The following is a 25557-nucleotide window of genomic DNA, read 5'->3' as shown; positions in this document are numbered from 1 at the left end:
AGATTAAGGCAAGGCAAAAAAATTGGAAGGATTAGATTATTAATATCATTTGGATTAATATTAATCTCAGAAATTAAAAAGTTGCGACAGGCCTGCACAACTCCCATTGTACCTAAATGTATATTTTTTGCCTTTAGTGTTTGTCATGTACTTACGCATTGTTTAGACTCATCTTTATTGCAAGATTTGTTTGAAGTCTCTACATGCTTGCTTTCAAGGGACAAAATATGAAGCTTTCCGTGAACATTTTACTTACTTGCATTATATATTATGATGCCGGGCCAGGCTGTGATAAGAACTGTTTGCAAGCAGTAGGTACATCCTTATCACAGAAATCATACTATTTGTCCTCGAATGGTTTTCTTCGGAGATGCTGTAGCTTTACTTCAAGAAAGCTATATGTTTCTCTAGATACAAATTTTCTGGATTGTTGAAGCAGTTGAACAGTTGGCATCATTGTCCCAGGTTAGAAGTGGCAACATTCTCATTACAGTGAATAACAAGACATGTATAAAGTATCGTTATCAACCCATACAGGATATATTATCAGCAAGGTCACTTGCCAACATAATGCTAGAGTTCTTCCATACAGCTGAGATTGGTGGCAGCTCTTCAGTAAGTCAGACGCCCTCGTGGACCTCACCAGCTAACCAACCAGCAACAATAGCCCCTTCTATGACATCAATCCTGAAACCCTGTCCTTCATCACAAACTCCTACTCTAAGTCCAGTATATACGTAGACGGTCCATTTTATGAAATGCTCCCAAGGAAATGGCAATCTCTATGGATCCAACTCGGAAAGGCTAAGTCTTTCAGCAATAACTGGAAGGGATTCACAGATTTCCTTTGATGACGTGCGTACTGACATCCCTTTCACTTTGTTATTTTTTAAGTTACTCAAGATCTTTATTCTATTCTACATTAAGAATCTTCATGGCCCTGCAAAAAAGTCAGTTGCAACTGTACTGTATTACCAGCAGAGCTGACACAACTGCCAACTTCTGCTACTAAAATATCATAACCATTAATAAAGATTGCAAAAGTTGACTGAGTGTAACAACATAAAATAGTTTTCTTCACAAACTACTAGCACAAGAAGCATATCCATTGTGGTTGGAATAGAATATTTTCTTTATTGACAGACTTGTACAAATTTGTGCTGCCAAGTCTGTGTCATATGAACGAAATATTTCCACAGCTTATATAGTTATGTAAAGCGATTGATACCATTATTTAACAAATTGCCAAGAGATAGTGATAAGGATGCCTTAGATTGTTAAATGATGTCAATCTTCAGAAGCTTTGGTCAAAGATTAATCCTAGGTAGGAATAATATTAATGCTACAAAGGATTAATAGGAATCCTACGTAGGATTGATATTTATCAGACTAATATTAATCTTACATAAGATTAATATTAATCCTGATTAATTAAGGCATGCCTCGAACCTCAGTAAAGGATTATAATAATCTGTTACTGGATTATAATGATCTATTACTGGATTATAATAATCCATTGCTGGATTATAATAATCATTAGGATTAACATTAATTCGATCGATATTAATGCGAGTTGTTCTGAAACTTGACCCCTTAAAATAACATGTTTCTGTGGCATAAAATGGTTGCTTAACTGAGGAATACGGAATCTTTTCAGGGTGTTTCTCATCTGCATCAGTTAAGATAGCAATATTCATAACTTCAAATTCACAGTTCTGGTGCTTTTCAAAGCAAAAATTCCTTGATCACACTCTGCTACTAATACACAAATTTCCTGCCTCTCGTCCCTTCTGACACCAGATTGAAGCTTGACATATTCAAGAGGTGAGTGACACTAACACAAATAAAACCCAGGAAGCCATAGATATAATTCTGCCCTTTGTTATAGATCCTTTGGGTTAGGATCCTTTGGGTTAAACATGCGATGCTTTATAATCTTCTTTAATGAAAAGTTGTTCAGACCATAGGATTTGCATAAGAGGGGAGCTGGAGGTCTGCTCATCTACCATGACTAATCTTCAGTAGCATTTTGTTCTTGCAGAGTAATTTTCAAATTCTTTTTGTCTCAAAATTTCTTTTCTGTTTGGATTTAGGCATGACGTAAGATTGCTGTTTTTCTTAAACGTAATGCCATCCGCTTAGTTGAAACATACCATTTCTTATATTGAGGCCTTACATTCATGCATTCAAGCATACAATGTGTGGTTATGTGTACGTGTACATCTGTGCACTCTGTGTGATCCCTGCCTTGCAGAGGACTTTTCACAGCTTTAGACTATTTGGTCTAACCATCCCTGATTGCTCAGAGCGTGAAATGTTAAACTGGATGATAGAGTATATTATTTTCAAATCAATACTCTATCGTCTCTCTATAAAAATTAAAATAAAAAAAAGATTATGGGGAATTTTTATCATCCAATCCTTACAAAGACACTTGTAAACAGCTGTTTCTGCCTTTTTAAAGCAACAGTTAGCTTTTTGTTGCATGAACAAGTAAAGGGGAAAATTTTAGCACCTGGTGCACTGCAGGTGTTGAAATAAACCCCTTAAACCTTCTTACCAAAGAATAAGCAAATGAACAAGACTGACAACATTAACTTCATCATACAATGCACTTTGAATGTACTGTAATCTACCTCAAGCAACTTAACCCAAACCAAGTATTCACACTCTGCATTCCGACAACATGCAGGGCTGGTGATTCATTTTGCATCAACTTGACACTGTTGTGCTGTCCTGAAACTCCACAAGCTCCATCACCACTTGCAGTCTTCTAATAACATCATCACTGATCCCATCCTATGCAGTTGAACTTCTCAAGTAGTTTCCCATATAGTTGTCATGAATCGTGCCTGTTTTAAAATACCTCCAAGAATATTTCATATTAAGTTTCATGTTCCATACTAAAAATGCAAAGTACATTAACATTTGTCACAATCACAAATATATTCTGCAATAAAATTAGAGCAGAGGAAGGGGAAGGTGGGGTTATCCATCCTGACTTCTTTCTTCACTTTTTTCATTTCAAAGCTGGACCTAAACGGGTTGAAAGGCTGGCCATTTTCTCTCGCATGTGTTGGAAGACACTGACAAAATATGTTGACTTCGACATCTTGCTTTTGAGTCTTGCAAAATTCTGGTTGGTATTAAATTACAAGTCATGAGAGTTACATGAGCTCCTCAAGATCCAGTCATTACAGAGCTCCGATTTCATATTAAACTCCTCACTCTTATCACCATTTTAGGTGATCAATCTGATCAAGAACAGACTTAAAATTAATTATGAGTGAAGTATCCACCATACCAATACATGGCAATCTGGATGCACAACTTCAAGTTTTACTAATTTAGAGGTTTTCTATGTTTCTCATTGCTATCCCAAACTTAAATCCACCCAATGAAGGGAAGTTTGCTTAAAAGTTATTTATAATATAAAATTGTAGGTTTGACCAGCAAAGCTGCTTGGAGACTCTTTATTATGTATGGACGTTCCCTTAAAATGGCCTCTGGCAGTCTGGCCAACTTATAAATTTTGTCTTTTCCATATCTATTAATGCTTCCCAAGCCAAAGTCCCATTACAAGGTATAAACTGTACCAGACAAATTAACTGGAAAACGTGGGAAAGGACTATACTTTAGCGTTACCTACCAGTAAGTCCTAAGTCAATTCATTGCCAGCTGCTAGCATCAGTCAACTACATGTTTATGTATCTAGGCAGCTTAAATTTGTATGGTCTGCCTTTGAGATGTTGAATCAGAATTCTTCATGATTTAAAGTTGACATCACAAGTGTGCACTGTTGACAATAACTTTTTTGCCAATGTTGGGAAGGGGTAGTGGGAGGTTGTGCGGGGGTAGGAGCTGATGGCCTAATGGTAAATCAGTTGGACTCTGGATCAATAGGTCCAAAATGGAGCCCAAGCCAGAGTTGCTGTGTCATGTTCTCGAGCAAGACACTTGACTCTCCCAGTACCTCTCCCCTCCAAGGAGTGAAAATGGTACTGACCGATTGTAGGTGCAACCTGACCAAAACAAGGGGTAACCTGTGATAGACTAGAATCCCATCCAGAAAGAGAGTGGCAATACCCCTGGGCATTTCATGTTGCAGAGACCAAAGGTAAGCACCAGCACTGATGAGCCATCTGGCTCATCCATATCCCGAAGGGGTGGAACAGAGTTCCCTGCCCTGCAGCCGGTGAAATAATCACTAGAGTGTTCTCATTCCGAGCCGCAAAGACCAGACGAGGGATTTGATTTCCTGTTTAAAGCAAACCTTTTCCCATAAAAGTTTAACCCCCTTGACTGGATGTACCAACAAAACGTTCAAGTGAGGGAGAGAAAAGGACATTGGTTAATATGCATTTCAAACAGACAGCTACACTGCAGACGGCTGGAAATGTAAAATGACAGCTTGGGACCAGGGCAATGGTGGATCATGGAATGAGGAGAGGACATTGGAGAGTGATGCTCCTCGAGTGTGGCTGTACAGGCAAGTTGATTCAAGAACCCACAATGAAGGATGATCCCCCAGTGGTGATGTGGTTGGCATGTGGTGTTGTGGTAACCAAGGCCACTATTCAGATTTCTGAAGGAGCCATTTTTTATTATAGAAAAAAGACAGGCAGCCTTTGTAACAACAGTTATTCCTTTTGATATTTAAATGCCACATCTGATAGGGATGAAACTCAGCTTTTGATATTTGTTGAAAATTGGGAGAATAATGCATTCCATGCCCAGTAGAAAAAATGTTACATGTTCCAAGCCATAATGGCAGTAGGTGGGGTGGAGAGTGAGACATGGTGGTGGATCTTTCCTTCATGTCAGTGACATTTCTGTCCTTCAGGCATTCAGTTCAAGATGCTCAAGTGTATATCTTGCAGGAACTACAGTGCAAGGATTTTCTGGCTGTGATGAAGCAAAATCATCCATGCATCCAGAAAAAGTACCAGGTGATGAAATGACACATCTTGATGAAGAGGTGGCTAACAGCAATCGCATGAACTGAGGAGGATTCAGGTTGTCTGCCCAAAGGTGTCACAGCAACAAAGATGCCGCACATGCACCCCTGCCCACGCGTGCCAAACTGTGCCTCCAACCATGCGCTCCAGGGCCGCGCCATCACCACATCTGCATTGCCTCCACCTTTGCTGCTGTAACACCTTTGTGCAAAAGCATGGTGAATCCTCCCCACCTCATGTGACTGATGTACATGTAAGCTACTTCTTTGTCGAGGTGTGTCACTTCATTGCTTGAGACTTCTCCTAAATACATGGAAGATAATGCTTCATCACAACTAGAAAATCCCTGCACTGTAGTTCCTGCAAGAACACACTCAAACATCTTGAGCTAAATGCCAAAAGGATGGAGACGTCTCTGAAATGATAAAAGGATCACCAACCATGACTTTCTTTCCACCCCATCTGCTGCTCTGTTATAGTATAAAACATGTGACATCATCCCAACCAAGCATGCAATACATCATTTTCCCAATTTTCAACAGCCAATCAGAAGCTGCCCATGATCCAAATAAGGTGTGTCATCTGAATATCAAGCACGAATAACTGTTATTTTATAACCTGTCTTTTTCCTATAACAAGAAGACTCATTCAGAGGTCTGAATCCTAACCTTGGTGACCACAATAACATGTGCTAACCAAATCACTACTGAGGAATTCTCCTTCACTGTGGACTCCTGAATCAACCTGTCTGTACCACCAGACTCAAGGGGTACCATTCCCTGATTTCCCACCCCATTACACAATCCACAACTGCCCTGGTCCCAATCTGCCATTCCACATTTCCAGTCGTCTGTTGCATAACTGCTTGCTAAAAGTGCATGTTAACAAATGCCCTTTCCCTCCCTTACTTAAACGTTTCATGGTATATCCAGTAAAGGGTGTTGGACTTAAATGGTGAAAGGTTTGTTTCAAACAGGACACCAAATCCCCCTGCCAGTCTCTGTGGCTAAGAATGGGTACATTCCAGTGATGTCTTCCCTGGCTACAGGGCTCGAAAGTCTGTTCCATTCCCAAGGGAACAGAGAAGCCAGATGGATCATCAGCACGGGTGCTCCCCTCCAGTTTCTGTAACATGAAGTGTCTAGGAGTGTTGCTTCTCCCCTTGGATGGGATGCTAATCCATTGCAGGTGACCCCCAGCAATTGTCAGGTTGCCCTAACAAATTGGCCAGTACCATTACACTCTTGGGTGGAGAAAGACATTGCAAGGGTAAGGTGTCGTGCCTGAGAACATGACACAGCAACCCCAGCTTGGGCTCCATGTTGGACGTATTGATCCAAAGTCCAGCTAACTAACCATTAGGCCATCAACTCACCACCCCAACCTACAACCCCCGGCCAGCCCACCACCCCTTCCCAACATTGCCAAAAAGTAATTGCTGACAGTGCATACTTGTGATAACACCTTTAACTTGAGAAGAATTCTGACTAAACATCTCAGTGACATGCCATATATTAAATTGGATAGTCAAGTAGCCAAATTTAGCCTGCCTTGATACATGTAGTTGATTATTAGGAGCAGTGAGCGAACTTAGGGCTTACCAGTCAGCAATGTATATAGATTGCAATTGTTTCTCTTTTTGCTGCCTGGCTCATTCTCGGTAGAGTAACTAGTGAAATCTTAATGTATTCTCTTCCTATGGTTAGACGTTTGTTTTGCTTTATCCTGTTAATTTGGTCAGGGCTCGACACTAATGGTAGCCAATTCACCACAGACTAGAGTAGAAATTTAGTTTTGGCTACAGAGCTCGACACTAACTTTTCAACCTACTGGCCTGGTGGCCAGTGACAACTTTTATGTCACTAAACAAAAAAAAAATTTACTAGCCAAGTGTTGATGTTGACTGGGTGCAATAACAGCAGAATTACTAGCAAGACCTGAAAACACAATGCAAGCGACTCTCTTTAATACATTATGGAATTAATTTAAAAAAAAAACACAATGCAATTTTGCATCTGAAACCTCTTGATCAGTTGACATATAGTTGGCACACCTTGTGTCACGCTTGACTGGTAATGTTAAACACAAGGACGAACCAATTTATCAACAAATTGCACTGGTTTTAATTTTGTTCAATGGCCTCATGTTTTCGTCACTTCAAATCTCTCAAGCCAACAGATCACAAAGAAAAATTTAGTGATTTTCTCAAAGAGACTCTCAGGACTCTTTGATACCTCCTTGTAAAAATATCGAGACCCCGAGACATCATTGTAAAAACTGTCGAGACTTCTTCAGTCTGTTCACAGACAGGAGCTGTAGAGTTCAAACTGTTTCAAAGGTAGCATTAGCAAAATTTGACTGCTAATAAAGGTCAAAGGAAATGAATCTTTCTCACGTAATTATTTCTGCAGTGGTAAGTTTTGTCAGTATGGAAACAACAACAAATCACCTATATGCCGTTACGCTAAATGAAGTGTTATCCCTTTACAGTTCTGCACGATTTTGTGCATGATTTTATCAGGGTGCTCATGTTTTGTGCTACTAATTTGTAACAAGAAAAGAACATTGATGTATGCCTTCAGAAAATGCTGTCTTGTTTGTCAAATATTTCTTTCAACATAATAACATGCTCAGTTTTTATACCCTTTCAAGTACCATACAGCGAAAGGTAAACATGATAACACCACAATGAAATTCTGACCTTGTTTCCGAGAAAAGTGTTAGTGTTTGTCTTCATTGAGGAAGACAGCAACTAGTTTGGCCAATTTCATTTTGTTTACTAGCCAAAGTGGCTAGTGGAAATCAGAAACCTACTGGCCAAAACAAAATTTCTCCTAGTCTGTGGCAAGGTGTCTACTGTTAATGTCGAGCCCTGTGGCTAGTAGGTTTCTGATTTCCACTAGCTGCTTTGGGTTAGTCTCAAGCAATGAGCTGACACACCTCGACAAAGAAGTAGCTTACACCAGTGACATGAGGTGGGGAGGATTCACCATGCTTTTGCACAAAGGTGTTACAGCAGCAAAGGTGGAGGCAATGCAGCTGTGGTGATGGTGCAACACTGGAGTGCATGGTTGGAGACAAAGGTTGGCGTGTGTGGGCAGGGGTGCATGTGTAGCATCTTTGTTGCTGTGACACCTTTGGGCAGACAACCTGAATCCTCCTCAGTTCACGCAATTGCTGTTAGCCACCTCTTCATCAAGATGTGTCATTTCATCACCTGGTACTTTTCCTGAATGCATGGATAATTTCAGCTTCATCACAGCCAGAAAATCCTTGCACTGTAGTTCCTGCAAGAGATACACTTGAGCATCTTGAACTGATAAAATCATGCACAAAATCGTACGGAACTGCAAAGGGATAACATTTTATTTAGCATAACAACATAAGTGATTTGTCATTGTGTCCACACTAACAAAACTTACCACTGCAGAAATAATTACGTGAGAAAGATTTATTTCCTTTGACATTTATTATCAGTCAAATTCCACAAATGCTGCTTTTGAAACAGTTTGAATTCTACAGCTCCTGTCTGTGAAGAGACTGAGGAAGCCTCAACAGTTTTTACAATGACGTCTTGGGGTCTCGATATTTTTTACAAGGAAGTCTCAAAGAAAAACAGAGTTCTGAAAGTCTTTTTTTGGAACTGGTTTACACACAAAGTAATTACCAACAATATGTATTAAAGAGAGTCGCTTGCATTGTGCTTTCAAGTCTTACTAGTAATTCTGCTGTTGTTTTACCCAGCGAACGTCAACACTTGGCTAGTTAAATTTTTTTATTTGACTAGTAACATATAAGTTGTCACTAGCCACTAAGCTAGTAAGTTGAAAATTTAGTGTAGAGCAACCTCGTTCCCAGGGTCTCTCATCTTACCGCCCTCTGGAGCGAGCGACGAGAGACCCTGGCTGGGTCTTGTCACGTGCCACTTTGACAATTGAGAACATCAGGGAGGGGTCCTCTGTAATCAGCAATTTGTTGCGTTGAGCTTTGTCGAATTCAAAGTATTGCCCTGCGACTGCCATTATCCATGGCGTTTATCAATACTTAGTTTTCAGGCTGAAATTTCGAATAATATCTACTCCAATATTAACCTAAAGGTTAACCAAGTCTGTCTCAAGGCAATTTAGTGGTCATGATTTTCAGTGTTGCCGTCTTACCCCTGGATTTATGGAAAGTCACTCATATTTCAACCGTGGGTGTCGAGCAGCACAATTTCATCCCGCAGTAATTGTTGTTTCCCCTTTGAATGCACACGATCAAATTGATGCAAAAAGAATGTCTCCTGGAAAACGTATAGCTTTCTCAAAGTAAAGCTACGGCAGTCTCTGAAGAAAAGCTGGACAAAGATAAATATGATATTCCTGTAACACACTTTGCAAACAGTTCTAATCAAATAGCCGGGCCCGGCGTCACCTGCGGCGTCACAATATCGAATGCAAGTAAGCAATATGTTCACAGAATATTTCAATCTTTGTCCCTGGAGAGCCAATACTTAGAGCCGTAAAACATATCTTGCAATAGAAACGAACCTAAACAAAGTATAAGCATGGCATTGCAAATTACAGAGGTATCAACTCTGAGAAGCGACATGTACTTAACAGCAGAAATCATGCAGACCTGCGACCTCTAAAAATTTTGTTACATAATCAAACAACTCCGCTCTACTTATAATTTCCATTTCTTCTTATAACATGGCCAGCTAGGGTCTCTCCTCACTAGCTCCAGGAGGCAGTAACATGAGAGACCCTGGGAACGAGATTGAGTGTAGAGCCCTGTTAGTAATTTGTTTCATTCTTTTTCAGAACAAGAGCAAGACAACAAAACACAATTTTGGTATTCCATTTGTGGGAGCTATATAATTTCCTTTCTTCTGGTAACCCTCTTCATTCACCTTCACCTATCTCTTTTGTGACTAGGTGTCACACAACGCCTTACCCCTCTTTATTGCTGTATCTTATGCACAAAAAATTGTTCGGTTCCACGACATATGGTTCTATACATGCTAACTTACAGGCAGCATCCACTACCTGTTAAGTAAACTAATATAATGCAATATCAAACAATCTAACTATCAGTGAGCAATGGACAATAAACACGCTCGAGGTAGGAAAGAATATTTTGCAAATCCACCAAAATGCGAGCAACAGCGATGAAATGCTGCAAGAGAACAAGGAACTTTGGGAAAAAAATCAAGAACCGACCAAACAAATATCTACTTTCCATTGAGGTATGATGGATACTACACTAAGACTAAATTTATAGTTTGTAGTTCGCTCAAGTATATACCGAAGGGCCTAGCTCACAAGTTGATCTTGTGACCATAATTTTCAGAGGAATGAAGCACTGCTTATAAAGCCCATAACCAGATTTTACTTCTTCATAACCATAACCTGCACAAGTAAAAACATTTTGTGATCTTACCGTGAAATAGCATGCACAACTTGGGCCTTTCAATTCAAGCTAGGGTTGTAAAACAGCGACAGCTACTGTAGTGACCTGGTTAAACATAGATATCAAAGCTAGACTCCCTTCAACTGACCGTAAACTAAACATGAGCAACATTTTTGGTCAAAAACACGATGAAATAACTGTAGTTTACTTGATTTAAAAACTCCCGCGTCTTCCCCATATTGAATATTTGAACACATTCGGACTAATCTCCTCAGGAGTAGGCCTACACCGACCGGAGGTGCACATACAGGAGAAATTTGGACAGCTACAGAGCTTTTTTCAGTTAAAAAGAGCGTATTCGGGATTTATACTGGGAATTTTTCCTATTTACGTGAACACGAAAGCAAAGGTCATGGACCGGTTAGTGTTTTTTTTTTTTTTTGGATAACTTAAATGTGATGTAGCGATTCGTTTTGTTTTGAAATTCAGCTAATCCTTTACCTGAGGTTTCTCTTTCTTATGCTTATGACTACCTTCCTTTTTTTTAATTCCTCAGCCGAAGGAAACGTTTTAGGGCAGAAGTGAACGTGAGGTATCACCAAGAAGATGGTGACCAAACTAACAGGTTGGAGCGGCTGAACGCTGTTGGCGAGACGAATGGTATAGGGTTTAGTGGTAATGCTGATGCCGACGAGCCGGGCCATGAAATTGATTTAAATGCTGCAGCACCGGACATGGAACAATCAGATGAAAGTGATGGAGCAGAGACGTCCACCACCAATCACTACCAGAGGCTGCAAAGAGCAGAGAATCTTGGTCAAAGCTACGAGAGGGTGTTTTGGCAACAACATTTGAAAACCAAGTGTCTTTATTTGATGAGAGGTGCCACTTCTGTGAATCAGAAGCTGGTGTCTGTCGTTGTCTTGACTGTGGACCTTCAGTCAGCTTTTGCAAGTCTTGTGCTGTTTCAAGGCACACCAAATATAACATTTTTCATCACGTTGAAATTTTAACTGTAAGTCTTCTCTTTGGTTTATACTTTGTAGTTGTAAGTTTTGAAAAGTAGAAGTAAGCGTGATACAGTACGTTCAAACCTTGCCCTTAATTTTACAAAGACATTTGGTTACTCTTGCCTTTCTTCTATTTGTGTTTTCTTCGTTATGTAAAAGCTTGGTCTTTTAAGGCATCTGCAGTCCACCCTGTTTTATTGACTATCAGTGAATCAGCCTCAACCCACAAATATAGGTTCACCTAATTTTGTAGTTTGTGTGTAGCTCATTGTTTGTCATTCATGAGATTATTGGCATGTGTAAGACCCACCAAGTCAGCTTAGAGATCTTTCCAAGATATGAAGGCCAACTATTTAAAGTTGTGTTCCATAAACAAAGTGGGGTCTCCTGTTTTCGTAGGAGATCATGGCAAGCTGACGATTTTTATAAGCACATGCATTGAAATGGCTAATTTCTTTATTCAACACACCTGTTGCATTGTAGGCTGTTGATGTGTGGTGCAATCATATTAGTTTATTCAGTTGTATTACAGATTTATAGTTATGTTGAATGATCTAAATTGTATTTTTAATGTTTCAATTAAATATGTGTTTTGTTTAGGACTTAAAGATCTATGTCCCCTTAGAAATGGAGCGAATCTTGGTACTTGGCAACCATCATTGTTCTAGTACATCTACTACTGGTAGCTCTGTCCTTTTCCGTGAAGTAACTGTTGTAGACTCTCGAGGTTAGATATGTCAGCTAGCTTACTATGGTGCCGTGGAGTGTCTAATCTTATGTAGACAGCAATTTAATGTTACGTATCAGTCTTCATAAGTACATATAATTTTTATCGTTAAGTCCCAATTTATAAAAAAAAAAAGAGAAAAGGATGTGTCTGCCACAGGGCATACAGTAATGTTAAGATCCTGATATAGGCTTCTTCGTAATTACATTTAATTTTAATCTTTCAGCCCCAGTTGGAGAAAATGAGGATGTGTGTACTAAAGAGCGAACAGTAATGTTAAGATTCTTCTAGAGGCAAATTGATATTAATAGTTGTAGCGGCCGGCGACTCTCGAGCGAACTAGAGGTGTCGTGAGCCGGTGAAGACGACTTTTAAAGATAGGACTACTTTACGGGCTGACGAAATAAAGCACGCTGATGTGTAGGACAAATTGATTTATTTCCTTGACACCAATTGCGATAATCGTTGTTTAGCCGTAAACTGAAATTTGATTAAAAATAAAGCATAAGCTACTAAAGAAACAGTTCTTCTTGCGAGCATTGAGGTCCACGTGATACTTATGTACTTAACTTACACTAAACTGCGACGAAACTAGAAAACTAACCTAAACCTTATGACTGCAGGGCAGTAGAAAACAGCAAGTCTATATACGGAATTGCAATAACTAATAAGATACGTTCGATAAGAAAACTAACTGAGAATTCCGTGGAAACTAACTATTAAAAGGTAAAGACAACACTTACATATCAGTCCTACGCTTGCCTCTAAAGGTAGACTGCTTTGGCTTCACTAGGCGGTCACTTTTAACTTCTTCAACTTAGGTGACTTGCGTTCGCGGTGAAAGCGAGGATACAACTGACAAATCTAATAGCTACGTGCACGTACAGAAACTATAAGGCTGAATTGTTCCTTTGATTAGAACGGAACTACGTAATACTGCGGTAAGACTACAATAGATCATTGAGCGTTCATCACAATAGTAGTTGTAAATCTTGTTTGTGGGAGAGGCAATAAACAGTGAGTTGGTATATTGTTAATTTTAGGATTCTGTTCTGTAAGAACATGCCTTGCTGGTGTGTATATTCATTGACGGTGCACATTTTCTGTAGACAGTTCTTCATATGTATACCTGTATAAATTATGTAATCTATCTATATTTATATTTATGTAGGCTATCAAACAAAAGTGAAGGTGCAGTTTTGTAACTGTGAACCCGATTTTCTGCGGCTGTTACGTTTCAATCTTTGGGGTGCAACACCAACAAAGCCTGAGTTGGCATTCACTCTAGATTTGATGAAGCTACTACACACCCTGAGTCTTGAGTGTCAAGTAGCTGTTAAAGACTTCTGTGCTGCCCTTGAGATCCTGACAGATGATGTTATCGTTTTTTCAGTGAGGACCACCTTTGATTCATATTCTTTCTTGTAATATTATTCTTTATTTTCTGCATCTATTTCTTTATGCTTCCATGTTTTAAGAGCAAAGTAGGCTGTTTGTGCCTTAAACAATCTTGCTTGTTTTTGAAGTACAACAGTGCTCGTTGCTTATTTCTCACAGTATATATAATGATGATACCACATCATTTGTAGGTATTTCTGTTATATTTTTGGAACCCTCCTGTATTTTGATATATCCCACCATTAGTTTTTACCTTAGGAATACTTACCTCAAAACACTGCGGGTATGAAATTTAGGTTTAAGATATACTACCAACAAGTTGTGGCTTGTACATTACTTTAGATATGCATGTGTGCCTTTTCAGACAATTTTTTTCCAAGGATTGCGATGGCTGTCTGTTTACATTGTACCTATAACTGGTTTGTTTTTAGAACCAAAGAAAGCTATATCCAGTGGTCATAGACAGTCTTGAAGAATTTAGGTTTGTTCTATTTTTATGTCTCCTTACACCTTACTTATTATTGAACTACATTTGTAGTACTAGTTACTATTTATTTGTATTAAGTGTTGAGCTCTGAACAGTACAATGTTGCTGTTTTTTTGCAGGTTATATTGTCATAAACTATCCACTCTTAAGTTCACAGTTAGTGCTTGTAATGCTGTTGAAACTATAGTGTGTCCTGCATGTCCCAAGGTATGGAGAATGGTGAGGTCAATATTGTAAGCACAGTGAATGTCTTAAGTGACAATCTGACATCCTTTGATTGAAACAGAAGGAGATGGGAATGGCTGATATTGCCTGAGATTGTATGTTGATGACCTTTGAACACTATACCTTTAGTTCACTGTTGGGACTTCTAGTTAGCTTGGAATCCCTAGCCTGTTTGAAATTGTTTTGCTGAATGCTCATGAAGTATATCATTATGGGCCATGTTTGGAGACTTCCCTAGCTAGTTGTATAGACAATCTAGGTCTACCTAGAAAGAGATTGTTCAGTTGTCTAATCACTCTGTGTTAATTAATACACCTTTGCAGACTCAGGGTACCCTTCTTGAATCCATGGATGCCTTATTTATTGGCCGAAAAAAGTCAGCAGGCAGAAGTGTGAGAAATCCTCTCTTTGGAACTGTTTTGTTTGATGATGACACAGAGGTGGAAGAGTTTGTTCAGCAACATCCAACAACCAGTAGAGCAAATGGGGTGTGTGGAAACCTGTTTTCTCCAGCACAACTATTTGAGACATTAACTGACTGAAACTATGTTGATACAGGGCTGTTAAAATTACATTAGAAAAATGATCTGGTAGTGGGAAAGTGCAATGAAGGGTGGGGAAAGGCAGGTATTTACCTAAGATTATTACATTAATTGTATATTGTCTTAACTACAGCAGCGGGAATCGCCCAGCTGCATTGTGAATATCTCTTATTATTATTGCTATTAGTCAATTTAGATTGACTATTTAAACCTTAAAAATGACAATGATATTTTTTGTTGTTTCTCCTGTACTTAGACTCACAGAATTGGATCATTTTTTGTTTCATTTAATTATAAGGTGTGTGGTGACTTTCTTGCTGGTGATGCACTACGTTCAAGATCTCGATATTCTGCCCTCAGTGAAACTGCCATATTTGGGCGGGCCTGTCGTCATGAGTTTCCCAAAAAATTTGTCAATATGAAACATGGTGAAAGGTAACATTTGTTTATGTTGTACTCCTTTACTGAATTGTCACTGTCAGAATTGCTTTGATTAATTTATTGATAATTTCTTTATTTCCTACCTTCCTTCCTTCCTTTCTTTCTTTAATTCTTTCTCTCTTTCTCTCTCTCTTGTTATGTAATTTTTGTTAAAGGATATAACAACATCAACAACAACAACAATGTCCTCTTTATTACCCTTTTTTCATTAATTAATTAATACAGAAATATATAAAATATTGCTAAAAATTAGGGTTCTGGCAACCCGAAATAACCACTAGGTTAAAAATGCCGGGTTGCCAGTTTACAAATTGGTTAGTCAATGCTTTAATTTTGTGTCTAATTTTTAATTCTATGTTTTAATTTTGTTTCTAATAGGCTTGCATACCCAGTTTGGATGTTGCAGAATCTGCTTGAGGAAATTGGTGATCAGTCCACAGATGTATGCATGCTTTATGATATTGCTTGTCACCTGGAAACTCATTTACAGGTTCTGTTATCATTTTTTCATTTACTATTTTCATGAAAAGTCATGTAGATCTTATAACAAAGTCTTTTAAGCACCAGTTAAGCAATGAAGTTTTTAATTTTGCTTTGATACAATATTACCACTGTAGGCCCAAGGACAGCATCACATCCTACAGTCTGTCAAGTTTGCCATTCCCATTTTCCATAGCTATGGACACAAAGCAAAATGCCAGGTCTGCTTAAATTATTCAGTTGACATCTGCTCATGTGTGTACCTGTGTGTTTTTGTTTGTTTGCCACACTGTATATCATGTTTTCTGTCAGAAAATTTGTCACAAAATTTCTTGGTGATTATTATTGAAATGTCCACTTATTTGAAACTAACTGTATGTCAAAAAAGTAGTATTTTAAAAAAGATGAGCATGTATGGCCACCCTGTGTTATGGGGTCAATGTTTGTGTTACTGGGATTGAACAGCATTTCTACTGTGTATTTAGTTCTGTTTTGATGAATTGTACTGATTTTCTAGATCAAATACAGTCCCAGGAGAGTTCCTGGCTTTGGTCTCACAGATGGTGAAGTCATGGAGAGACTTTGGTCCTTTTTACGGAGATTTGGAAAAATGACCAAGGAAATGAGGCCAAACCACCGGGTGGATGTTCTATCTGATGCTCTTTTCTTTTACGCCAAAAAAAGATCAGCAAGTTTAGGTTAGCTGAATGAACTTTTCATTCGTTCAATGTCAGTAGCAGCTTAATTAAGAAATTGTTGTCTAGGAAGGATTTCTTTGCATGGTTCCTGTGAACTTCTCTTTTACAAAACTATATGCCTCTTTGTTGTATGCTTTACAAGCAAATTTTCCCCCCTCTAGTCTTCTCCTTTTCCTTTTGAAACCCTTGGATGGCAAGAAAATGCTGCAATTCTCATTTAAAGAATAGTTGTTTAAGAACCATCAGCTTTAACTAATATTTTATTTTTAAGGGAATTTTATTTTCATTCCATTTGTTTCCCCCAGGGAAACTTTTGTGTGTTCGCATGAAGAAAGCACATTTGGTAATTAAAGATGCAGAGGAAGAATTGTCAAAATTGCAGGATAGCCTTACAGGTCAGATTGTTTTGCTTCCTCCTGATAATGTTGACTGCTGAATTCATCTGTGCCTGTTGCAGTTGGAGTCATGTACCTAACAGATTCATTTCAGTCTTTTGAGAATTATGTCACTTTTCCTTTCAGAAACACCCGTACGAAACGAGCAGATCTGTTTATAGTCTGTTACAGATCTGCTGGCACATCTGTAGCAGATCTGCAGATAATCTACAGATGATCTACAGATTATCTGCAGATCATCTGCAGAATGTCTGCAGAATGTCTGCAGAATATCTGCAGAATGTCTGCAGAGCGTCTGCAGCGATGATCTGCAACAAGTCTGCAAATTTGCAGACGCTCTGCAGACGAAATCAGCCTATCATGTTAAACAAAAAGCCCACAAAATGCACCAATCAAACAACGTTTATTTAAAAGATAGACAGGGGAGGTTGGTTTGTTATTCATCAAAAGTAAACAATTACTGTTGACAGATAAAGCAAATAATATCACTAGCAGGAATTTAAAGTATTTTCTTAGCGTGACATTTTCCACATATTCCAAATGAATAAAAAAAACCTCGGGTAGCAACTACTCCTTTCAAAAAATCTAGGCTTCACGTAGCCTGCGAGCAACAAGGGAGCTTGCTCAGCTCGCAGGCTAGGCTTCGCGTGCTTATTTTGGTTCGCTTGGCAGGTTATTTACAGAAACGAGATCGAGTAAACTGGATACTAAGTGAGATTCATTTCCTTCTCGTCTGTGCTCGGCACCTGCTTGACATGAAGCCAGTTTAAAGGAACGAAAGAGGTAAGTCATAGAGTACATAAATAATGCACAACAGCGACCGCTTATCGAGTTTTTGTTCGCCTTTTGTATCAATTTTTTCATTCGCTTCGTAGCTTACTTACATATATCAACAGATATCAAAAATATTCGTTTATTAGGTACTCGGTTCACGTTGCAGCATTCTGCTGTGGCCTAAAGTCTATGGTGCACTAACCTTCGATCCCTGAACGGCTTGTTTCGAACATGTGTCACTAATATTCCAGCACACCAGGGCCGAGCGAAGACCGTAATTAAGAGAGGTCGCTACCAAGAGTTTACGGAACACTGACGGAATCTTGACCCGCACTGTTAACGCATACTGAGAAAGTACGCTTACACATTTGTAACAAGTTTAGATAGTGCATTGTCTTCTAGTAGGTAGCAATGAAAGTAAAACCTAAAGCCAACTTGGCATATTCAGTTTTTACAGACCAGTCAAAAGATTATTCACGATATGCGACCAATGATTAAATGTTACTTTTAGTGTGACCTTTTCATAAGGTCGGTTTCGATTCTAAGTCACTGCAGTGAGTAAATCCAGATTTTTCAAGACATAGAGTATTTTCAACAAGAAGATCTGTTGGATCTTAAAACCGCGCTTTTAAAATTTAACTATTTTCTTAGCACTACAGTTGCAACGCAGTGTACATTCGAAAGTAATCCTTGATGATTCATTGATTACTGTAGACATCACATCACTTGATAAACACAGACTGTACTATTGCACCATCAGTCGTAGCCGTTGCGAAATCTCCGATGACGTAATAGTGTTAATCTGGAACTTTCTTTGGGATATGTATGGGCATCAAGATACGAACACTATTAACAACAGCTTTCTTTCTTAAAAGTCAAGTTTAAATTTAATATTTTCCTTGAGTAAAGGGCTAGCAAAGGAGTCACACGAGTCACATAATTCAAGAATTGCGTTATCGACGGCTATCTTTAGTACGGTGGTTATTTCCCTACCAATGACGTAATCATTGCATGTCCTGACATGTTCTTTGCTTGGCTTGCAAATATTTCATTTTCCTTCCGATCTATGAACTCGCTGCGATGAAAGAGCCAAAGAATTTACTTCATTTGCCTAAAACCACAAGAAATACTCGCAAACTTGCAAATAAATTAATGACCGTCGCTTCTGGCGAAATAAACTTGCAAAGTAAACACGATCTTATTAGTCACGTAGCGAAAGTGAAAGCTGCAACGTTAACGTATTCCATGGCTGACGTAATACCTTTTTTTAGCATATTTATTAATCCCTTTGAATCCAACGCTTCGATAAAACCAAAAGAAAATATATTTTACCCACAACAAAGGAAACAATATCCGTAAAATTATCCTTGTATTAATGTTTTAACAGCTTCTGGCGGAAAAAACATCACACGTTGCGTGACTCGGAATTTGGCCGAGCGGAGGTCTGCGTCTGGTCACCGACAAAAAAAAAAATAATAAACCACGGGTAAACCTAGAACCGCGCTCGGCCCATGGCCGCGCGGTTAATAAATGAGTTTACTGTCAAGCGTTGTAGATTTCGTGTGTTCAACAGCACACATCCAAATACTCGGAATAAACATAATACACCCGCAAATAACTTGAGTCACACACTGCTCTAAACATAAACTAAACATGAGTTTAATCCATGCTGTGAGAAATTACTAACTCTTTGTAAGTATTTTTAGTGATTCGACAAAATGTTTCATTCTCTTCGCTCAACTAATACTCGTTTGTTTACATTGTTCGATCGCATTATGAAAAAACTACATTTTTTTTTCCGTTCAACAACTTCTTCTGTTGCTTCAATAAGCCCATTTTCTCACAAAATGTTTTCTTCATTTTTTAAGTCCAAAATACAATAAGTATGTCACGCAGCAATTCGAGCACTGCAAGTTACTGAGTGAAGAATTATCTTGATATCTGTTTTTTGTTCGCACCAAAATGAAAAAAACTACTGAGGGAGTTTTATCGATGATTTAAGCATTTAGCCTCACATCAGTGTAATATCAATTTTGCACTTTTCACGCCAAAGGAAGAAATAAATAACTTGGATAAACATTGTTATATTATACTGATACTGAGAGAAAAACTGTCAGCTGTTTTCATTTCGTAGAGACGGTCACGATCACAAAAATACATGTACTTTGGTAGAACTTTCCATTCTTATTTCAGTAGTTACAGCTTATCTGTACTTCCCTGAGTTTTTCTTTTGGCTGTTCCAACTTTGTTAAAATGCGGTTCATCTGGGATACGGAAAACTCCAGTTCGTTGAGAGTGACAAACCTTCCAACATACGCTATAAAAAATAAAATATATTAGTAAATTACATGTATGTATTACTTTTAAAAGTAGTCAGTTTATTATTATCGCAATTATAGCAACATGATTACAAAAATGCGACACATCATCTCTGATCATGTGTGTTTGTGTACGTATGTTTCTACAGGTTACTGCCTGATGCCCTTGCCCTTTAAAGTCTTCACCACATCTTGATTCAGAGCCTTACTAATGAAGCACACCCGCTTTGCTTGTCTGTGCTCGGGAGCCATGGGCAAGACTTGTTGCCAGAGTCTCCTCACTGAAGGAGGCTTCAATTAACAGCAAGTATAATTTCTTGGGGTCTTTATCGCATTGACTGTATGTGAATGGAGTTAAGTTTAGCTGAGGATATGTAGATTCCAGATCCTGGCACAAGTTCTTGTTTCCCGGGGCCTGCAACGTATTTTTTACTCTCATCTTGATTACCAGACGGCAAGTTCTCGAACCTAATCATTAAATTAAAATCGAACAGAACTGCTTAATACTAGCCTGTGCACATATCACGAGTTTGATTGTACTACTAATACTACTAGACGGTTTGATTGTACTACTACTACTACTACTACTAGACGGTTTGATTGTAATACTAATACTACTAGACGGTTTGATTGTAATACTAAATTGGTTATTAAATCGATTGTTGAACCTACCGAGTTGGAGTTAGTTTCCGCTGCCTTGTGAAGAGTCTACAAAAGAGTTGAATAGTTTTAGGTACAGAAAGTCAGAATAAAACCCAAAAATTGCCAACCTTCTTGTGTAAGTTGACTACATAACTAAAGTGCCACTCAGTCCTACTCCAGTTTGTTTCCAGAAATTTTATATTTTGTACATAAATATCTATAGGAAGCAACAGATAAAAGCTCACAGGCTTCATAAAGTCACATTTATCTCTATTTTGCGCTCCAAAATTAATTTATTCTACTTAAGAAATTGCATGGCTGGATTGCCTGTTCATTTCAAAAACTACCCATTTAAATGTTCCAAGCCTCCTGAACTGGTCTTTAAATGTTACTATTAAGTACAGCTACGTATGTGCAATGTGCACGTAAATCTGCTCAAACAGTAAAAATCTGTAAATCGCGTCACCGTTACTCCAGACTTAGTTAATATGATTTCGGCAAGAATGCTGTGAATAAAATTGTTTCTCGATTTGCTGTTCACCTCTGATAATTACCCTGTTTTTTGAACGATCATCAGAGTTTAGTTAAACTGGAATGTTACATTAAAAGATGTCTTAAAACAGTTGAAAAACCACCAACCTCCAGTCTTAATAATTTTCCCTGGGTAGGGAGTATTTTTACTGGTCTTCCTTCCTTTCTTTCCCTCCTCCCAGTCAACCATGGCGTCTAAGCCCTTGAGGATTTCTCCGGCATAATATACTTGCGAAGCACTTGCGACGCTATATAAATCTTCTTCCGTCCAAAGAACTATAGCAAAAGCCATCTTTTTATGTCAAAAAGCAATTTCTTACAGACTGTCTTGTTTGCGCGCAAAATTTGAATGTGACACTTTAACTGAAAGGAATATCAGTGTCAGCAACATCTCCTACTCTTATTGGACGGTTCAAGTGTGACAGGTGTCGGGTATCAGCCAGGAGAATCTGTCATATTCGCAGCGGCCGATGAGATTTCACTTGTGGTTTTCTCTCTTTGTCGAGAACAGCAAATAAAGGTAAAGATAATTTGTACATTTATTTCATTTTCTTCATTACTGCGATATACTTACATGTTTATACCCCCAAATTGAGGCATCACATTTCTTGTCACTAACAAACATGCCACTTAGGTCACCCGGTTATGCAAATCATGGTCTGCGTTACTGACTCATTCTTGTAAGATAATGATGGTTTGAAACGTGATGTATTTCACCTCTGCCATTTCCGGGGCGTAGAAGACATCAAGATTTTAAGAACGTCTCCTTATGTTTTGAAGCTGTTGTAGGTATAAGAAAAATAATCATAGCACAGAGATTTAACCATCTTGTTCCACTTTTCATTATTCATTCACGTATTGACTTCAACTTTCGTATCGTTGTTCTATCAACACTGATATGTCGATCGATGAAATGTTTTTCCCTGAGCATTTGGAACTGGGAATTTAACACCAATGTGCCCTGCAGTGTTCTTAAATTTTATTGAAAGGATGCGTTAGGCATATGTGTCTAATCCCTATATAATAAGAATAAATTAAGGTCGAAAGTGTATTTATCATTTAATTTAAGTGTTCAATTGACGTATAACATTTGATTTACTAGCACGTTGTACGTAAGTGGCTGACCATTTATGCCTCTTATTTACGCATTTTCAATGTTCGACTATCTTTTTATTCGTAGAATCGAACTATTTTATGCATCTCAAAACGAACCAGTCATGACTGATCCAACTAAGGTTAATATACCCAAGTGACGATACAATGAATGGTCTATCGATCCGGTTTTTGGACTTCAACGTGTTGCAGATCATCTGCAGATGCTGCAGATATTCTGCAGATCTGTTGTTCGTCTGTTTTTGTCTGCAGTCTTAAAATCGGGAAGAGTTTTCAAGCTCAACGTCTGCAGCAGACTGAAAACAGACTCTGCAGACGATAAATTAGTCTGCAGTTGATCTGTTTTTGTCAAAACAGATCTGTTGCAGATCTACTGCAGATCTGCTCGTTTCGTACGGGCAGGCGATTTTTTTTTCTGTATTCCATTTCCTTTCCTTTTGCAATGTCCATGCAAATTAGACTTGTTTATATTATAACTACAGTATGTTCACAAGAAAATATCAACACGGTTTTATACATGTAAGCTGTCGAAAAGGTTTGAATTGCTTTACACTGGTACTAATATTATAAAATATTCATTTTGCAGTACCGGTTCGAAGGGAAGATGTTGCTGAATGGGCAAAGCAGGAAGCAGAATGGACAGGAGGATTACATAACCCAGTTGAAGAACCCTGTTGGAGACATGGCTATGTAATCTACCTTAAAATGTTCTATGAAATCCACTCAAAATGGGAGCAAGCATCTGACCCTGATAAACTTCAGCAACTTTATGGACAGTTGACCAAGTATGTATTTTTTGCGGGGATTTAGCCTATAATTTTTAATGCTTGTTTGCTTGCTTTTAGTAGTAAATGCATTTTTTGGCTATATTTTGGTATGTAACATTGTTGCTGCATCATTTAATCAAAAGTGCTTTGTTAGGGTTGGGCCTCTTCAGAGTGTTTGATAGAGAAAAAGCTTATCATGCCACATACATTACGTGACTTTTTACCCTCGGGCACAGATTCTTTTTCAAATCTCCTCTATTCCTTTGTCAAAATCACTTTATACCGTGTAGCACAATTTTCAGCAGCATTGGATGAAAATAAATGTGTGTATAAAATATTTTGTTGGATTTTATTAGATTAGAAGGAGTTTTGTCAGATTTGGAGCACAGAAATGGCATTACTCAGCGTTGGACTACTGCTTGTGAAGAATATCGGATGGCTCGAGATGCTGCCTATGACCGAAGCAAAAGGGTTGCTTTAGTGAAACTGCATACAAAGGTTGTAGAACGGTGGTTCTTGTTGTGCTTGAAGGCGAAATATGCTGGCAAGTATTTTACCCAAATTTATGTATTTAAAAAGCTGGAGCGATTTGAGAGTCATGAAAACTGGTATCCGGTGTGATTGTTTGTGTGCAAGGAGATACGTGAAGTAAGAGCGGACCTGCCTCTTTTGCTAATCTCGAGAAGTTCCTGTGAAACGTATGTTAAACTCACAAACTTTAATTATCAACATGTATTTTCAGGGCCGTAATGAAAACCGCCGTTGGCGAGGGGGTTCCCTGGTTAAAAATTGCTGTTACTATTATTGTTATGATTGTTAGCATTATTATCATCATTATTATTACTATTATTATTATTGTTATTGTTATTGTTATTGTTATTGTTATTGTTATTGTTATTGTTATTGTTATTGTTATTGTTATTGTTATTGTTATTGTTATTGTTATTGTTATTGTTATTGTTATTATTATTAAAGTCTTTAACTTTTAATTGTGCTACTCTGTTTAATTCTCTTAGATGGTCATGCTCTTGCCAAACGGCTCTCCAAACAAATTTCGCAAGCAACGAAGGCCATGGTAACTTCTCTCAATGAATTCAACAGACTTGAGTGCAGCAGTGATTGGCCATTGCCTCGCTCGTTCGAGGTCGATGAAGTGAAAAATCCGGAAACAGAAGTCTGGATACGTAGCAAGTTCATGGGCTCAACATCACCAGTCCCCATTTCCGTAAAAAGAAAAGCAATTGACCTTTACAACTTGGTTGATCGTGCTAAAGAGGAAGTCACTTTACTTCAAAGTGACATGAAAAACGTTATTGCCCACTTTACCGGAGAGCACGCGGTTTTTTCTTCATCACTGGCGAAGTCTTCCAGTATGTCCACTGAGGCTGAAGGGAGAGATGTTTATATAAAAATGAAATTACTATCCCTAGAATCGCAACTTCTAGAGTTGAAAAATTTGTTTTTCTCGCACATTCACGAGATTGCTCTGCCAAGCTTTTTTTTTGAGCCGACAGACATCCCTTTAAAGAACAACTTTGAAACGGAAGAGGATGAACGAACTTTTCTTAGCCTTCCGGAAAGTGCTGATGGACAAGTCAGTGACAGTGACAGTGATGATGACACGGAATATGAAACTGAAGTCACTGATGATGCTGATAGTGGTTTCAACAGTTTGACCTAATTAATACAATTTGCAATGTTTGGATTTCTTGTACGAGGAATTTATCATGTTACAAATCTTGCGTTAAATTTATGATTCCACGATCACTGTACAATTAAAGTGCATTTCGTCCACCCTCCAAAGAAGTCTTTTTTATTGTGAAATGAACTATGCCGTTCCAGACGGTTGAGTGACATGGGAACGAATTAGTCAGAAATTAATATTCTGACGACACGTTGGAGAGATTGGCGCAGCATGATGGGTTAACCGGGAGTATTTAAGGGCCCATTAACCGATTTATGTGCGCGTTCGCGTGCGTTATTAAGGAGGGGAAATTTCACTTTCGGTTACTTACGTCAGCCTGAGCGCGGAAAATAAAAACAACTCAATAACTTGCAAATTCGCTTACATTTTGGATGTTTTCCTTTGTTTTTCACAAAATGCAAAGTAAAAAAAGTACAAGCAAAGACAAAATAAGAGAAAGACAGAAAAACAAGAGCAATAGAAAGAGAAAAACTAGCTCCGGTTGTTTTTGTTTGATCTTACCAAAGTGCACTAGTAATGTAAATAGCGCACGCGCTAATAGAGTAACTTCCAGTATATTTCGGGCGCACTTCCGGTTTCTTTAAATGTTAAAGGAAACGCGGTTTTTCATTAAATCCAGCCTTTTTTGACGGATTTCGATTAAAGCCAACGGTGGAAACATAGCTATGTATTCCTTTTTCGAAATCATGCTATTTTCTGAAAATTGAGAATTTTTTAATATTTTGAAATTCTCTAAAAAATCTGACCATTCAGAAATCAAACAAAATCTATGCATAACGATATGAGGATTTAAATTAAAATATTAAATCAATGACAAAAAAATCCCGATAAAGTAATTTGCCTGGGAACCTTGGCGTTTTTCCAGTATTAGTCACATGACCATGGGCGTAGCCTGATGACGCCATCACTAGTGCTGCTGAGCATGAAAAACTTAACACACATAAACTAACTAAAA

At 38.3% G+C, this 25557-nt stretch overlaps 2 protein-coding genes and 2 long non-coding RNA genes across 9 annotated transcripts; 3 read left to right on the top strand and 1 right to left on the bottom strand.

Moving 5' to 3' along the window:
* Positions 1 to 10897: 10897 nt before the first annotated feature.
* LOC149105982 (uncharacterized) lies at positions 10898 to 12098 on the top strand (the record flags this gene model as incomplete). Its single annotated transcript, XM_089297425.1, has 2 exons — positions 10898 to 11364; positions 11960 to 12098. A coding segment is annotated over one exon (465 nt), but the record flags the coding sequence as incomplete, so codon positions are not given.
* A 407-nt stretch (positions 12099 to 12505) lies between these two features.
* Positions 12506 to 12937, bottom strand: LOC149105981 (uncharacterized). The gene is made up of 2 exons (XR_016209617.1): positions 12830 to 12937; positions 12506 to 12566 (listed from the first exon to the last, which is right to left on the bottom strand). It is a non-coding gene; the product is annotated as an uncharacterized LOC149105981 (long non-coding RNA).
* A 138-nt stretch (positions 12938 to 13075) lies between these two features.
* Positions 13076 to 24703, top strand: LOC149105979 (uncharacterized). 6 transcript variants are annotated; one of them, XM_089297414.1, is made up of 12 exons: positions 13083 to 13478; positions 13916 to 13965; positions 14091 to 14178; positions 14520 to 14684; positions 15037 to 15173; positions 15558 to 15669; positions 15797 to 15880; positions 16177 to 16357; positions 16663 to 16752; positions 22717 to 22915; positions 23254 to 23441; positions 23914 to 24703. In XM_089297414.1, exons 1-12 carry the CDS (start codon positions 13380 to 13382, stop codon positions 24576 to 24578), a joined length of 2058 nt encoding a protein of 685 aa, XP_089153540.1. In that variant the 5' UTR covers positions 13083 to 13379; the 3' UTR covers positions 24579 to 24703. The 6 variants fall into 6 exon arrangements, with proteins under 6 accessions (XP_089153544.1, XP_089153541.1, XP_089153540.1 ...); XM_089297413.1 differs by having other exon boundaries at positions 14995 to 15173; XM_089297418.1 differs by lacking the exon at positions 23914 to 24703 and having other exon boundaries at positions 13076 to 13478; positions 14995 to 15173; positions 23254 to 23870.
* Positions 16893 to 20515, top strand: LOC149105980 (uncharacterized). The gene is made up of 3 exons (XR_016209615.1): positions 16893 to 17535; positions 17673 to 17880; positions 19994 to 20515. It is a non-coding gene; the product is annotated as an uncharacterized LOC149105980 (long non-coding RNA).
* Positions 24704 to 25557: the final 854 nt, after the last annotated feature.

The sequence above is a fragment of the Orbicella faveolata genome, unplaced genomic scaffold, assembly GCF_042242905.1.
Source record: "Orbicella faveolata isolate gen_17 unplaced genomic scaffold, um_ofav_v1 contig_3, whole genome shotgun sequence".
NCBI lineage: Eukaryota > Metazoa > Cnidaria > Anthozoa > Scleractinia > Merulinidae > Orbicella > Orbicella faveolata.
Note: the sequence above shows the minus strand (reverse complement) of the source record. Positions and strands in the feature narration are given on the sequence as shown.